Below are 16,272 nucleotides of genomic sequence, written 5' to 3' on the forward strand. Positions count from 1 at the left end.
CCTCAAACGTCTTCCCAGTTTCTCCTGTGTTGCTGCCAGGGAAGTGTCAAGCAAGGGCTAGAAGCAGGACTGGGGGAAGTGGTGCCTGAGCAGGTGCTGCCTGTGGGATTTTCGAATGTTGCAGGGAAGTTGAAGCAAAGCATGAGCAGGTTCTGCTCCACGCTTCTCTGTGAAAAGGAAAAACAGTCATCGTGCCCTTCTGCACCTTGTTCTCCCTTTAGACTTTGCCCCAACACCCTGGCTGTCCCACCCTTCCCTTCCTTAACCCCAGCAGCCTAGCTGGAAAAGGAAAGGAAGCAGCAGCTCCTCAAAGGGATGGACAGTTGGGTCCCTCACGCCATCTCCAACCAAGTGGAGCCCACCTGCCCAGGCAGAGGGCTCTCTGAGAACAGCCCCGAGCACTTTCTCAGCAGCCTCAGCAGTCAGCGGCCCCTGGGGGCCAGAGCCTTTCCCAGGGGGTGGGTGCCTATGAGTAGCCCCAATGGGACAAGGCTGGGACCTGACCCCCAGGGGTTACTGCAAAATTGCCTCTCCCTGCCTACCCTAAGCCTGTTAGGTCATTCACTTTGGTCAGCTGTTGCTGCATGAAAACGTATCGGGAGCACATTATGCTGCCTCTGTCTCTACTGCGCCTCCTTTTCCAAAGTACTGCTATATGGGAGGACTACAGCTTGCAGAACGACCAGGAATGGCTATTTGGGTTTTGCTGACGCTAGTCCACCATTCTATTTTTTCTAAGACTTTGCAATTACTGTCAGCAGCTTTCTCCAACTGTGGTCTGAAGGTAGGACAAAGCTGTATGGCGATGTCAGCCCACCAGTAAGCACAAAAAACCCTCCTCCCCACAAATAATAATAATAATTAAAGTAAAACTTACCGTGCACTAATGCCAGTCCTCAGATTATTTTCTGTGAACTTTGTAAAAGGGATTGGGTTTTGAGGTACTGGAGTCTCCCTCCCTGGGCCTTATGCCTAAAACTTACTAAGCAATTTAGGAATAGGACTCATTTCGGTCCTTCCCCGTTCCTCTTGTGATACTTCCAGGTAAGGGTGGGTTTGGAGGGGAGCACGAAGGTGGGTGAGGGATGGGGACAAGGTTGGGGGAAGCAGAGCCCCAGGAGAGCCTGCCGGTGGCACTTTGAATGTCACAGGGAAGTTAAATGTTGGTATGGAAAGGGTCTGCTCTGTTGGGAAGATACTGTTGGCCTCACTTGAGGGCATGGGGGAAGAGGAAAATGAGATGAAAAGCAAAAAGCTGTGTTCTCTCCTGAGAAATGTTGTCATACCAGTCTCTTCCAGACTTGGGTTTTATTTTGTTTTTTTTTTAAAGCAGTTGATGGGGATCTTCTCTCAGATTTTGAAGAGAAGATTGCATTGATTGATTTGGTATTAAATTTAAAGGGTTTCAGGGACTATAATAAAAATTAAAATTAATGTTTGTGGCCTATACGGGTTTAGGTATGTTTAACTCGCACTTTCAGCAAATTTACACAACCTGTCCTGCTGCTGTAATTAGCATTGAGGTTTGCATAAGAATCTACAAGCAAAGAGATAGCCGCACCTAACTCCGTTTTTCTGGGATTCATTTACCATGTGATTTTGTAATGCTCAGTTAGATACATAAGATGTGGGTTTCAGTTACTTGAAATAATTTTTTAGTTATTCAGAAATCACAAGGGTGAAAGGAAAATTAACTTAATGTGGCAAATTTATTGCCTCAAGAATTACCTAAGCGTACAGGCAAATACGTGTGTCCTAAAAACCAGCACCAAATGACCTCTGCCTGTATGTCCATACAACAAGCAGTTCTGTTTTTTTTATGAATTTGCAATTATATTAAGAATGTGTTAACTAAATAGGCATAATGTCAGAGCAACCTAAGTACTATTTTTTAATTAAAACCAGTGTGTGAACAGCAAGATTTATTTTTCAGTCTTTACTAGTGCAACACTTAAAATATGCCATGAAAATCACTGCTTCATTATGTTTTCCAGTGCCAGTATGATCAAAATATGTGATTTGTATAAAATCAGAAAGACATTTTAAGAAACTTGATCAATATACACAGATAGTAGTTGTAGTAAATAGCAATGCTGTGAGGAGCTTTTGAGTAAGCTAGTTATTTTATATGGAATATCATATATTCCATATAAAATATGTGGACTGCCAGATATTCCTTGAGTGTTTACTGGAGTAAGGAATTCTCATCTTCATTAAGAAATCAGTCATTAGTTGTCTTTATGTTCTTATGCCAGCCTCTGCAACCATTTCAGAAAAGGCACCTTTTCGTTGTAACAAATTATGTGGTGTATCATATTCGAGAATCCTTCCTGCATCCAGAACGAGCACTCTACAATGCAAAAGCACAGATTACAGGAAAAGAAAAACCAGCCCTTCACCCATTATTTTCCAGTCCTTATACAGATGTTTGTGGATACTGGGAACTCTTATTTACAAGAAATATCATTGTACTAGGTAATTCGTTGGTTTCTAAAGCTAGGAACTCCTATATTAAAAAAAAAGCCTTTTGAAACTGGCATTTACGCTTAATTGGTAAAAATGCTACAGTGTTGTCCATTTACTCTAGAGAATTAAGTGGTCTTAATAGCAGCTTATACCTCTACCTTAGCAGGAAAAATATTAAATTAATTCTATAATTGGAAGGGGAAAACAGAACACAGTTTATCAATAATTAATATTGCTGCTCAAGTCTTTTGTGATACCTTGGATTGTACAGATACAAAGATACTAAGGATAAAAAGTGTAAAATTTAATTTCTGAAAACTGATGTCTTTAAAGGAAGCCCTTTATTTTAAAAATGGCTTAGCAAAACTTACCTCTCTGAATCCATGACTGTATGTAATCTGTGGGCTACAGTTAATACTGTGCAGTTGTAAAACTCTCTTTTGATGGTGGACTGCACCAAATTATCTGTTTCCATGTCAACAGAAGCTGTTGCCTCATCTAGGACCAAGATTTTTGTCTTTCGAAGCAAAGCACGAGCCAGACAGACCAACTGTCTCTGCCCAACACTGTTAAAAAAATTTTGAGGTCAGGTCAGGCACACTGAGGAAGGGGAGAATAATGTAAAGTAGAGATTACTGTAGAGCCTACCTGTTCTGTATTTCTTAACAACACTTTAGACTTCTGGAAAGACTAGTGAAATATAATCAGCTCGTTTTAAAGTTTTTATTTCTTATTGCTCAGCATACCAGTAACAGTTAAGGTGTGACTCTTAAACACCTGTGGCTGAGCTCTGTAGCATAAATGCAGTCTTGCCTTCGATTTCTGTAAGCCAGATTGAATGCTAAAACACTTTTTAATACTGTTCACTGTAAAAGTGTGGATACACCTATATGTTAGCTGTGGTGCATGCCTTCTAGAAACTTCCTCCTGAATATGATCTGTCAAAAAAATTAAAAGTTGATATTCAGTACACTCCATTTAAGACCCGCCCCTTTGCTGCCAAAAACTTCAGTATTTGCCTTCTTGAGCTTAAGAGTCCTTTTATTCCAAATGTCACCTTCCTTACATAACTATGGGTTAATGTTTTACAAGGAAATAATCGGTTGCTTTGCTTAAGCAAATAAAGCAAAGGAATGAGCTTTCTCCAGTTTTGCCTTCTTTCCAGGTTTGGCATTTTTGGAGGTTTGTTTTGTTGTTGTTTTTTTTTTTTTTTAATTTAAATAAACGAGCACTTTTCTATCTAAATCTAATTAGGTGGTGCACAAATCGCTCCCCTCCCTGCTCCTTGATTTACACCTACTTATATACTTGGGCTGCAAATAGTCTGCTTCTTGGCTTCCCATGCAGCACCGGCCATAGACTTTACAGAGATGTGACAAGTTAAGCCACCTCAAAGAAACTCCTACTACCAGAATAATTCTATTTAGAATGATGGGAGAAGTGTCATTTTTACACTGATACTTTCTGAAGTAAATTCTCTGAAGGAACACACAGTTTTACAGTACAGAAAATAACTGCAATAGCACTATCTTGTTTATGTACCTGAGATTTTCACCGCCTTCTGAAATCTCATGAAGAAGCTTCTTTGGGAGTGACTGGACAAAAACCTTTAAGTCACACAGTTCCAGTACCTCCCACAGTTCAAGATCTGAGTGTTTTCCAAGTGGATCCAAATTTGACTGCACTGTCCCAGAAAACAAGATGGGGTCCTAAATAACAGCAGAACATGAGTGCACAATGCCAACACAAACCTAAAACACAATCAGCCATAAATCCTTATGTTATTAACATAGGGAACTGGGACAAATAATTTTGGAAATGAAGCTTTGCGAGGTAAATTGTAACGTTTTGAAGCTGGTGGATGAAAAAAAAAATATCTTGTGGAGTCTTTGTGTGCTCAGTTCTTCCATAAAGGTGAAATATGAAGAGCAACAGATTTCTTAGGCATTCTCTGTGCTGCCGGGTCTATGGCTGACTTAAAGGCCTGCCTGGCACCTGGCAACTGCAAAACCACATGAATTATTACTGTTGTCAGCTTTGCCAAGCACTGGATGCTACATTCATAAGCACTTTTAAGAAAAACTAGCAGGCTATGATTGTAAGTCAAATATTCTTTATTTTGTCCAGGAAAGGTGACATTCAGCAATAAGAACAAAAGCAATTATTGCATAAATAAGCATCACTAGCTTTTGTGCACTGGATACAGCAGAGAATGTCTGGAACGCTAGACGTAGACTAGTAAATGCCAGGATGCATATGGATCACATCTAGTGCTTACAACCGTAGAAACAAGTACTCTAGAAACAAATTAAGTCTAAAACAACTCGTAGAAACAAGTTAAGTCTAAACACCTTTTTTGGATGCACACGAATTTTTTTTTCTTAAAAAGGCGAATTTAAGAAAACAGTACTTGACAACGTACGAATACCTGCACAGATTTATAAATAGAACCAATGTTTCTAGAGGCAGTGAACAGACACCTTGACTAAGTGCAGTCACAGTCACTGTGACCCAATAGTTAGACTGTGAAAGGCCAACACCATTCACTAGCAAGTTCCGTGCAAACAGAACAGCGGTAATTTTGAGGGAGCTAAGCAAACAAAAAGGACTGTATGAGATCTTGTGCATATTCCTCATTTAAACTGCATGTTACTTGCATTTAGAACAGCATCAAAGTAATTTGCAAATCTGTACCTTTCAATATAATTGTTAAAAATCGTTTGTATGAGATACTTTTTCAGATCAGTCAAGTGAATGTGCACACTGAAAGCTCTGGTATCTTGCCATGCCCTTTTTTCTGTCCCAGACTTTTATCTTTGTACAGCTCCATTCTACTGACCTAGGCAGTTCAACCCTCCACACACCACCTATTCTCTTCAAGCTCCAGTCTCCATTTTTCCACCCTTCCAGTTCTAGTTTCCTTCTCTGGTCCCAGCTTGCTAGTCCACTGAACTTTCCTGTACCTCTCTCAACTTAGTTGCATTAATGTGGATCCGACATACTCCGTCCACAGTAAACCAGACCTGCAACTGCAGTTGAGAAAAATACTGTGCAATTTACAAATGTCAGATGTCATCCAGATGTGTAGGGTATTAGCTGCTTAAAACAAGAAAAAGGTAACAGCCAAGCATGTGTGAATTGTTGTGTTTTGAAGTCCTGCAGCATAATCTCATTTGGTTCAGTATTCTCATTTCTGAACCAAAAGTTGTATCAAAACCTGTAAATTTATCATTCCCCTGAGCAAATATATTTCTCAAAGGGAAAGCAGCAAAGGATTTGAAGGAATATATACGCATTTTTTTCTATTCAGCCCATTCTTAGAAAGACCCAGCCTATTCGGTTTTAAATATTAGCCTTGTCTCCATGCTCAGTCTATGGCAGAGACACATAGGAAATATTACCAGGATTAAAGCTCCAGAAAAGCAAGCAAAAAAACCCCCACAAAACAAAAAACAAACCTTCCTTTGGAAAATATCAGATAAATTTATTAAAAATTATGTTCACATCACCCATGCACAAAAACGGTTTTATGAATGGCACTCAGGGAACTGGCAAAAAGTCTTCAGGTGACCATTAAATTTGTTTTCTAGGTTTTACTTTACGCTAGAGCATTTGAATGTAAATCAGTGTACCAGCATGAACACAATCCTAATGATATGTGAACATTTTTCAGGAAAGCATTATGCCAAAAGTACTGAAGATTAATGTCTAATCAAATAGCTAAGATTCTCGAAAGTTCAATTCTAAAACCTGATAGACCATAACAGACCTATTTTCAAAGATCAGTAAAGTTCTATTGGCGTTTTATGCCTCTGTCTCTTGGTAGCCTGTGGACTTCAGGGTTATAATTTCTCAAAAAAAACCAAACAAGTGTCTTGTGTTAGTACAGGGGAAAAAAAAAAAAAAAAGTTATCGCTAAAACACATCTTACCTGTGGAATAATGTTAAGATTTCCACGTAGGTCATGGAGTCCAATAGTTGATATATCGATTCCATCAATAATTATTTTGCCTTGAGATCCCTCTAGAACTCTAAACAAGCAATTTGTGAGTGTTGATTTACCAGCTCCCGTTCTTCCAACAATTCCAACCTGAAACAAAGTATTCTGATGAAGCCTTTAACATTCCAATGTACATATTCTACATGAAAAATTATTAGTGAATTCAGTTTCAACTTCCAGTTCCAAACATCAATTTCTTTGATCAACATACAACCCTATAGGTGGAAACCCACTTTCGGAACACGTGACTGACAATCAGCTCTCCCTCAGAAGCTGTGGAAGCCTACACCTGGTTCCCTGGGAACCCTTTCTGTTTCTCCTCCCTTTTGTCTAGCACTCCTCAGCTCCATCCAAGGACTCTAAACTAGGTCTTGCTTGGTGTTCCTTGATCCCAAACCCAAAATTGATTAGCACTAATCTGGCAGCGTATTTCTCTACATAAATATTCATCACAGTGGACAAGAGGTTTAATTTCAAATTTGGACTTTCCCTAAAACTACCAAATTCATAAAACATTATCTCAGTTTCTTACAGGGATGACAATGTCTACATAGTAGAGGAAAATACTTTTCCTTTTCTCATTTGTCTTTTCTTTAATGTCTTACCCACTTAACATCTTCCCTGTTCAACATCATCTTGCCATATCTAGTATTGGAGTTTCCTCATATGAAATCTTTTTGAAGTAAAAAGTTGGAAAACAGAATTTTATACCCAGATTTATCTCTTATTATATACAGTACCTTCTCTTTACTCCGTGTCTGAAAAGAAACATCATCCAGTGCTAAACCAAGATCCTTCCTGTACTGAGCCTTGTAGTTAACAAACTCTATTATCCCTCTATCCGGCCACCCTTCTGGTGGCCTTTTTGACATTATCCATGGTTTCTGGAATTAAAATCATTGGTATTTCAGCATATGGCAGTAAAAATGTTACAAATTAATAAAAACATTAGGAAGATTACATATTTCTTTAAAAATCCCAGCAGGTTTAGGATAATTCCAATGCCACGTAATGGAAGGAGAACCTACTTTCATAAACACAACTTGGCAGAAGCACCCTGACTGGGTTTTTGGTTTGGGGTTGTGTCTTTTTTTAACACCTTATACACATTTAAAAAAGTAAACTCTGTGTAACTGGGTAGTTGCTAATAGTATGGTATTTGTTCCATCAATGGACAGGAACTGAGTTTAATCTGATGCCCAGTCTCCCAGATATTTAAAATGCATGGGTTTTGAGAAACATTTTGTTTTAAGAAGTAGAGTAGGAGAGAACAGGAAGATGTGGACAAAGGTTAAGAAACATAAACATGGCAGGAGGGTAAAAGAGAATGACAAAGTAGAAAAGCATCTTGTTTCCAAGACAGACCAAGGCTCTCATGCCTCCCTGACATGGGAACTGCTTTCAGAAAAGCATAATAACCAAGGCAAATTGGTTTGAAACAAATATCTCTCCACACATGAGGTGAGTAACATTTAGGGGTCTGCAAGGCTTATCTTCCTCTCTTCCCCTCTTAAAATGTTTCTCTTGGTGGCACGTAGCATAGAGAATTCACCTGAGCTGTAGCTGCATTAGTCTTACTACAAAATCCATTGCTAAGAAGAATGCCAAGAAATTTACTACTCAAAATAGGAATAAAATTGGTATGACTATATATGTAATGAAGAAGCTACATATTACTCTCAACATAAAAAAAATCAGAAAGTATTTAATAACAAATTATAACCTGCTATTACCACTCATCAATATTAAAGTCAGTAATTTTCTATACACATAAATTATGTGTATAGAAATTATGTTCAAGAAGAATGCTCACCATTTCAAGAAAAATGCTCACCTCTTTATCCATTTTTGCAAATTCACAGATTCTTTCAATTGAAACTGCATTGGTCTCGATTTCACACGCTTTACGCACCCAGAAATTTAGACTCTGAATTATCTGGGGAAATAGTTCCATCAAAGAACATAAAAATTTTACTCTGCTAAAATAAAGCATACTGATTTCAAAACTTACCCTGACTTTAATTACCTCATAAGCTGGATGCTTAATCACAGAAGCAAAAAAGTGTACAGAAAATGATGGTACACCAAATGAACTATCTCTTAGAAAATCACTGATCTGAGCATTCCTCTGAGCAGTTCTTGTCTGCTTTCAGACTGCCCAATGGCTACTGTAATTTTCACTAACATAACAGCTCCAGAAATCTGAAACTACTTCAAGATCAACAGAAAGTGCAAGGTAATTGTACGATACGTTGAAAGGAAAAACTTATATGGCTCATATTGTATGTACATTATTGCACGACTCCCATGTAAAGTAAACCAGCAGTACTTAACAAAGAATTTTTAATGAAGATATTTGTCTACCATGTCTACCAAATTTGTCATCTTCAAGCACTGGGAATGCTTACACACAGAGAATAGGTACCACTCCCGTGGCACCAATTCTGTGGTTAAATATTCCCACTTCTGTAGGAAAAAAGTGAGCCGAAGAATTCTTGGAGTCAACCATTTTGAGATGCTGTATGTAACTAAATAAAGAATGGCGCCAATTTGACATCAGATGAAGCTGAAAAATTGTGCAGTACCTGTGATTGTCATCACCAAGATTAAGATGATATAAAGGAGATTTTTCTATCTCTGGATAATAGAAAATGGAACTTTTGTGATTTGGGGGTGATGTGGTTATGCCACGACAGGTCTATATATTTTTTTGTATTTCTATTCATGAGTATCTCTCAGCTGCGTTTCTGAAGCACTCACCACAGTGAGAATCTGAACACCACTAGACTCCTGAGTATCACAAGAACATAAAACTTGGATGCTTAGCTTCTGTATACATAATGCTTAGGATTTACTTTAACTAGCAACTTACCAGTACAGTTTACCTTACCTCGAGACACATTTCAAATGTGGCTCTCATTTATTACTTTTACAAGGACAACACCCAAGTAAATGATTTTATTAGTAAGCATTCCTACATAACATTTAGTAAGTGAACAAGAACAAGAAATCAAATATGAAGTATGGCTGTGCATGACTAGGCTTCTTATTTGGTTTATCAGAACACTTAAAAACAAGTCATACTCAGTTAACTTGATTTTTAAGTATGTTTTAATAGTTATTGTTTCATCTAAATTCAAAAGTGGATAATAATTGATGTGAAGCTTCTCAGAATTAATGGAATGCAAAGGAAAACTCTGTTCTGCCCATGGGATTTAGTGTTGCTGATGCTACTGTGCATATTCACCTACTCAGCCACATTGTATGTATCCTTCTTTTTTCATATGCAATGTGGTAGCAGCAAAAAAAGAAAAACATTACTTACATTTAGAGCATAGGATATTGATAAACCCACTGTAGAAGAACTCACTGTATTTCCAGCCAGTACTACAAACACTGCAGCAAAGAAGACCATTAAATTTCCCAGAAATTCAAGCCTGACAGACAGCCACCTGTATTAAATCAAGGCAAAGAAAAAATGTGAATTACCTACAAAATTTTTGATAGTACAGCAAACATATTGCTAATATAATGACTCTTTGAGATCATTGTATTAGCCATATACTCACTTTACAAAAGAGATAAGTACTATTATTCCCATTTTACAGGTGGACGGGGGAGGGAATATAACATGTCTAGAACTGGCAGCACTGTTAAAAACAAAATGCAGGTGTCTCAACTCCTGGCTAGTGCTCCCTTTACTCTTCATACTGCTTTCCTGCTCTTCCTATCTGGAAAAAAATCTGGTGTATGACTGAAAACCAGATCTGAAAACCTTCACCTTGCTAATCTCTGCCCATAGCTGAACTGAATCACAAAGGAAGGAGAGGAAATGGACGTATTTCCTTAAACGCAAGATTCCACTCTCTAAGACCCGCCCAGTGCCTGTAGGTACAGACACCAGTTTACTTTCACGTGAACTACCAAAATATAAATTCAATTTGTTCGTAAACTTGTAAGAGGAACTGTTAGCTGAAACTAGTACACTCCATGCTCATGACCTATTGGTAAACATTTTTTTTTAATTTTTTTTCCTGTTCGTTGTTGTTGGTTTTTCGTAACAGTCTCATCCCAGGCAGTTTATGCATATTTTCTATAAACCTGCTAGTTTCTGGTACATAAAGAAGAAACCCTAGTGCTTAGACATAATCTACCCATTCATTACAAAAAGTGGTGGATAAATTGCTCTTGTCCTCCTTTTTCCCAGTGGGTTCCTCTGACTAGAGGTAAACCCTTAGTTGTGGAATTCTACAGAAGAAAGTCTTAGTCACAGATGCAGATCAGCTGTAAAGTACCTGTTTGAGATAACATTGTTGTAGAAGTACACTAAGTTCTCATACACGACATCATTATTTCTTCTAATGAATCTTCCTTGGTGGCCAAACGCTCTAATTGTTGAGCGCCCTGCAAGAGTCTCACTGAAGTGGGAGATCACAGGAGAATGCGATGCTCCTGCTAGTCGTCGAATTTGTCGTGAACTCGCTATGTAGTATCGCTAATAAAACAGTAGAGACAAAACAGACATTTTAAGTTACTACAGTTTCTTTTACCTTTTTTTGTTTAAAATATTTGCCATATGTATTTCCAGTTAAGAAATCTGTTCAGTAATTCCTGCAAATTTTGAATATGAAAAAGTTGAATGTGTCTACACATAAAAAAAGCTATTCACAAACAGTGTAGAAAAAGAAAAATCTGTCTCTTGGGACACACCATTATTTTAGTGCTGACATAACTGAAATATATAAATTACTGGCAAGTTTAAAATAGGAGACTATTACTTCCAAATTCTATAGAAAACGTGCTATAGCACAAGAGGTGTCTAACAACCGACCAAAACTTTTGTGTAAACTTCAAGTTAGAATGTTCTGTTTCCTTCTCAGATGAAATTCAGCCTTTAATTCACTCATTATTAAGGAGATATTATCTGTATTTAAATTATTTAACAGACTGAATCCAGGCACTCTTTTCCTTCCTCTGTATTCTTAAGAATCTTTTAAGGTCTTTAATCACAGACCACCCTTTGAGCATCAAGAAACAAGAATGCAGCTGTTAGTCTTCCTGAAACATTACTTTTTGGTTTCTCAGTAGTGTAACTGGCACTCTAGACAAAAAACAGCACAGGTAGTTTAGGCGTTATTCTATTTTACATCTGTTGTTTCAGGGTTACCCTTCAACTTTTAATTTTCACTATTATATACAGCGTTTTTTTCAGGTAACTTAATCAAATTTTTCAGTGGGATCTGTATCAATACTGTATCTTCCTAAGAAAAAGGAAAATATAAAGAGAAAAACAGAAGATGTTAAAATTTCCCAAGCATTACAGGATATATTCAAGAAGAGTTCTAATTTCCTTTTAAGAAGCTGAGGATTTTTTTCTGAAAGCAATTTCACATGTGTTCTGTATACATATATATATATATATATATATATGTATGTATGTATGTATGTATGTATGTATGTATGTATGTTTGGGGTTTGTTTTTTGGTTTTCACAATAAAGAATAATTTAAGCCGGTATCCTTGATTGTTTTGAACATTTGATCCACATATATTGAGAAATCCTTGTAAAAGCTTAATGCACTTACTTGGATAGTAAAATAAATGCATCCCAGGGGAATAACTACCACTATGAATAGTGGTGAGGCAGATGTGATAACCAGAATGGTTCCAATAACATCTAGTGTACAATTTAGCCAAGTTCGTAGGTAGTAATGGAAACGTATGTCCACTATAAATAAGTCCTGTAACGATGCACAGAAGAATCAATATTTTATGTGTAAATTCCACTAAAAACTTCAAGAAAGTATCTTTAAAAATGGAATAAAACTGAAATATCTAGTAGCATCCCCCCTGATTATATCCTAATGAATGTATTCATATATTATTATTTGCCTAAAAATGAAAAAGACATAATAGCTTTTAGACTACTTGTATGTCAGAGAACAGGCTCAGAGTGTGTAAAGTCAAAAAGAGACAGCTCTTGCTATTTTGTTACTCAATATTATTTAGCTTACATAAAGCATATCAGACTGAAAGGAGGCCAGGAATTCAAATCCTAACTCTGTATACTCCTGTTCATAGTTCTGGAAGCATATTGATCTATTACTAATCTCTTACTATATGTGGTAAAGCTTTTTCAAACCCAGTTTATAATATATCACTACCAAAGACTAGGGGCTTTAGTGAAACCTAAATCAACTGATCTTTTAGTGTATTATACAACCACTCTTCTATTCTAGAGAGCAGAGCCACCAACAGTCACTGTATTTGAAGTAATCAGTAATGCATCAGTAATGCAACGATCTAATTATGATGAGAGTGGGAAGTATTAAAGTCACAGTGAATAGCACTTGTATGTGTATTAGAGGTTCCAGTTAAAGCCAAAACACCACAAACAGAAAATAACATCCACTTTATGTCTATACACCTCCAAGAACATGAATTTAATGTATTAATTGGTTTTGACAATAACATTTGATTCTGATATACAGTATACTATCTAAGAAAAATACAGGTTGGTTTTTTTTTAAAAAGATCAGGTTTAGGTCTCGTAAACTCATTGCACTGCAGCAACAGTTTTAGAGGAATGGCCTCCTAATAGTCTTGGATAAGGTCTATACAACTACTAATAATATGGTTTGATGGTTTTGTAAGAAAATAGCTTGAGACAGTTTTTTAAGATTTTATGCACTGAAACAGCTTTCTACTGCTAGATACCGCATTCACTTATTTTGATATCTTTAAGTTTTCAACAATACTAAATGGAATTAAATCTGTAGTCACTCAAGCTTCATTCTCATAAAATGGAAAATACGCATGATTTTTCTCCTTCACCTTTGTGAATCTATTGATGATCTGACCAACTGGATTAGTTTCAAAACACTGAAGAGGAAGGTGCAACACGTCATCTAACAGCTGATGATGCAATGTCCGAGAGGCAGACAGGGATCCCTTGGTGAGCACATAAGCACCACAGCAAATGAGAAGACCTTGTGAATGGATAAATTAAAAGACATTATGAATGGTTGGGGAGGGAAAGGAGATGGAACTTGTTTCTGTCACTTTTCTACCACAGTGAGCAATCCAACAGTTGTGCTTCACATCTTAGTTTTACAAATGCACATTTTTGTATTTTGTTGATACATGTGACTATTTCATAAGTATGTTTTTCCTGCAGTTAAGTCTTTCATGTTAGCATGCCATAACACATCAACACTGATTTCCTTCCTCATTGAGATGCCAACATAACTTCATTTGGTTACGCTTTGATATTCCAAAAATTCACAGAAGTATCATAAAATTAAATAGCATTTTCTTCTACATGTCTGTATATTTCTTCTCTCCCCAGGTTAAACTATTATACTGGTTTGCATACAATTCTGTTTATGAAACAACCAGGACTATTTCTTTACTAATACACATTTAGGCAGATTAAACTCAGCAAATGGTGAGAAAACAGTCAAAAATGTTTATCCTTGCCTTGTATGAATCCCAGAAGCCCATAGATGAGAAGTTTATAGTTTTGTGATTGTTTCCACTCTGTAAAATCACTAATTTTGGCTGTTTCTGCAGTCCAGGTGCTCAGCCACAGATTCTGTCCAATGGCTAGTGCATTTTGTGCTAAATAAGCAGCTATGGTGAGCCACATCCATCGCCAGTTGAAGGCTTGGAGGTATTTCAAAACGACTGATATTTTCATCTAAATACATTTTAAAAAAAAGAATATATTTTTTAAAAAGTTACCCTTAAAATCATTATCATTGTAAATACAGATCCAAGTTATATAATGGGAACGGGATAAATCTAAATTATTTTTTAAATAAATCTGACAACTTAGGTATATGAAGACATACTGTAAAAACACTTCCCCTCCCACTACACTCTGCTCTTTAAGGATACATATCATAGGCAAACTTACTTGTGGTATTTTCCAGTGTCAAGACTTAAAAAAACATACACATGTAGATTATACGAAACAAACAAACAAACAAAACAAACTAATCCCCCCCAAAACCCAAGGAAACAAAAGTGCAATTCCTGGGCAGTTTGTATGAAGCAAATCTTACTCTATTCATCAATGGGACTAGAAACTTTAGACCTGCCACTCTGGGCTGCCGGAGTCAATGACATTAGTGTCAGCAGGAAAAATCTCATCCTTGGTGTAGATGAGGACTAATGGGACCAAACTCAGCTAGGCCACTGGAAAGGCAGAACTTGCAGAAGCAGAATAATGACAGATTCTTGGATTTCATTACAGGGTCTGAAGTGAAATGAGCTGTAGTTGGCACAAACTTTTCTGTCTCTTCTGCAAACTCCTTTTCTCAAGCGTCTATTTCTACCATCTTGCTAGAAACTCACACCTTCTTCCCCCCTTCTTATTTTAATTAAACTACAGCTTCCCAGTAAGTTTTGACCTTCTCCACACTCCTGTTTCACTTGTTCTTTTTCCCTTCCCTAGCAACTGGCACGTTTTTTTAATGGAAACTGCAGAAAGTGTGCTTCTAACATAAAACAATACTGCAGTAGTATTACCATGCAAAATTTCTACTCCCTCCTCCAGTACACAGGTATTTATAAACTTCCTAAAGGTAAGACAGGCAGAATGTTTTTCTAACAGAGGTAAAAGCTTTTTTCATCTTCTTCTTTATGAAATATGCAAACCAGACTGGAGCTAGATGTAATGTGAAAATACAGCCAGTAGCAGATCATCAAAATAGAAAATCTCAGATACCTACTTTAAATTTGATAAAAACCTGTAAAATTTATTTTAAATTCAGTAATGAGATGTCAGGCAACCTTAACAAGAAACAGAAAACTGTAACTGCAAAATAATACGTTTATGGGAAAAAAATAAAGTCAAAGCTTTTTCTATTAGTATACTTACGCCACCAGTGGTAACTTTTTCTTTATTGTTAGTGAGTGTTTTCCATTGATCGAAGGAAGAACTGCAAACAAGAAACACTTTCAAGTCTTCTTGTGAATCCTCATACAAAGAATAATCAATTTATTTCTCAGCAAAAATGGTTACTATAAAATCTTGTAATTTTTTCCTATGGAGACACAAACTGTCCTCACGTGTACTGTTTTTCTTGTTATAATAATATTATGGGCAGAAGACACACTAGGTATGACCTTTTCATTTCTTGTATAATTATGTGTAGAGAAAACTGAGCTTGCCCTGCATAAACATCAGCGAGAGATGTAAGACTGCCCTTTTCTGGGCCATGTAAGTGTTGTGTCGTGCAACTTGGCTCTCAGACCTTGTCTGGGCCCAGGATTAGGGCTTATTATTTGACGCTTCCAGTCCTACTACTTTTGGACCAGGGTGGTTAAGCTTAAGTGTCCTGCATTCTCTGAACTTTCTAGGTTGAGTCTCATCTACTTCATCTTTGCACTACCTTACATAACTGCAAATACAGCACTACAGTGCTTTACAAATCCATCTAGGTGGTTATTCACTATTAGAAAGCCCAGAGGTTTTCTTAAAGGTGGATAAAGACAAATCAATATTACAAAGGAAAAACAAAGAGCATAAACAACTTGTTAATATATCAAAAAGTCAGATTTCTGCCAGGGAATTGTGGTTGCATCCACACCAGTGACCTCAGTTGATCTTCTGAAAGTCCCCTTCATTCCTGCTTAATGTACTTTGGTACGCACTGTGAAGCAGCCCATGAACTGGACCTCCTGAACTCATGCAGCACATTAACGAGACTTCTTTTGTATAAAGTGAAAACAATGTGAGCTCCAGATACACGCTCTCAACTGCTAATGGGCATTCAGGCTTAACCCGTGTTTACACAGTG

At 37.1% G+C, this 16,272-nt stretch overlaps 1 protein-coding gene across 7 annotated transcripts in view; it reads right to left on the reverse strand.

Moving 5' to 3' along the window:
* Positions 1-1,905: 1,905 nt before the first annotated feature.
* RBM11 (RNA binding motif protein 11) overlaps positions 1,906-16,272 on the reverse strand; it is a 51,158-nt gene continuing 36,791 nt past the window's right edge. For all 7 annotated transcript variants that reach the window (XM_056327402.1, XM_056327403.1, XM_056327404.1 and 4 more), the window contains 12 exons: positions 15,351-15,411; positions 13,946-14,165; positions 13,301-13,455; positions 12,052-12,207; positions 10,762-10,961; positions 9,792-9,918; positions 8,301-8,402; positions 7,207-7,350; positions 6,398-6,556; positions 4,009-4,175; positions 2,838-3,032; positions 1,906-2,350 (listed from right to left, as the gene is read on the reverse strand). In XM_056327402.1, coding sequence (XP_056183377.1) covers positions 2,239-2,350; positions 2,838-3,032; positions 4,009-4,175; positions 6,398-6,556; positions 7,207-7,350; positions 8,301-8,402; positions 9,792-9,918; positions 10,762-10,961; positions 12,052-12,207; positions 13,301-13,455; positions 13,946-14,165; positions 15,351-15,411 — 1,798 coding nt within the window. In that variant the 3' untranslated portion in view covers positions 1,906-2,238. The remainder of the gene's footprint in view (positions 2,351-2,837; positions 3,033-4,008; positions 4,176-6,397; positions 6,557-7,206; positions 7,351-8,300; positions 8,403-9,791; positions 9,919-10,761; positions 10,962-12,051; positions 12,208-13,300; positions 13,456-13,945; positions 14,166-15,350; positions 15,412-16,272) is intronic.

This window comes from Falco biarmicus, chromosome 2 (assembly GCF_023638135.1).
Source record: "Falco biarmicus isolate bFalBia1 chromosome 2, bFalBia1.pri, whole genome shotgun sequence".
NCBI lineage: Eukaryota > Metazoa > Chordata > Aves > Falconiformes > Falconidae > Falco > Falco biarmicus.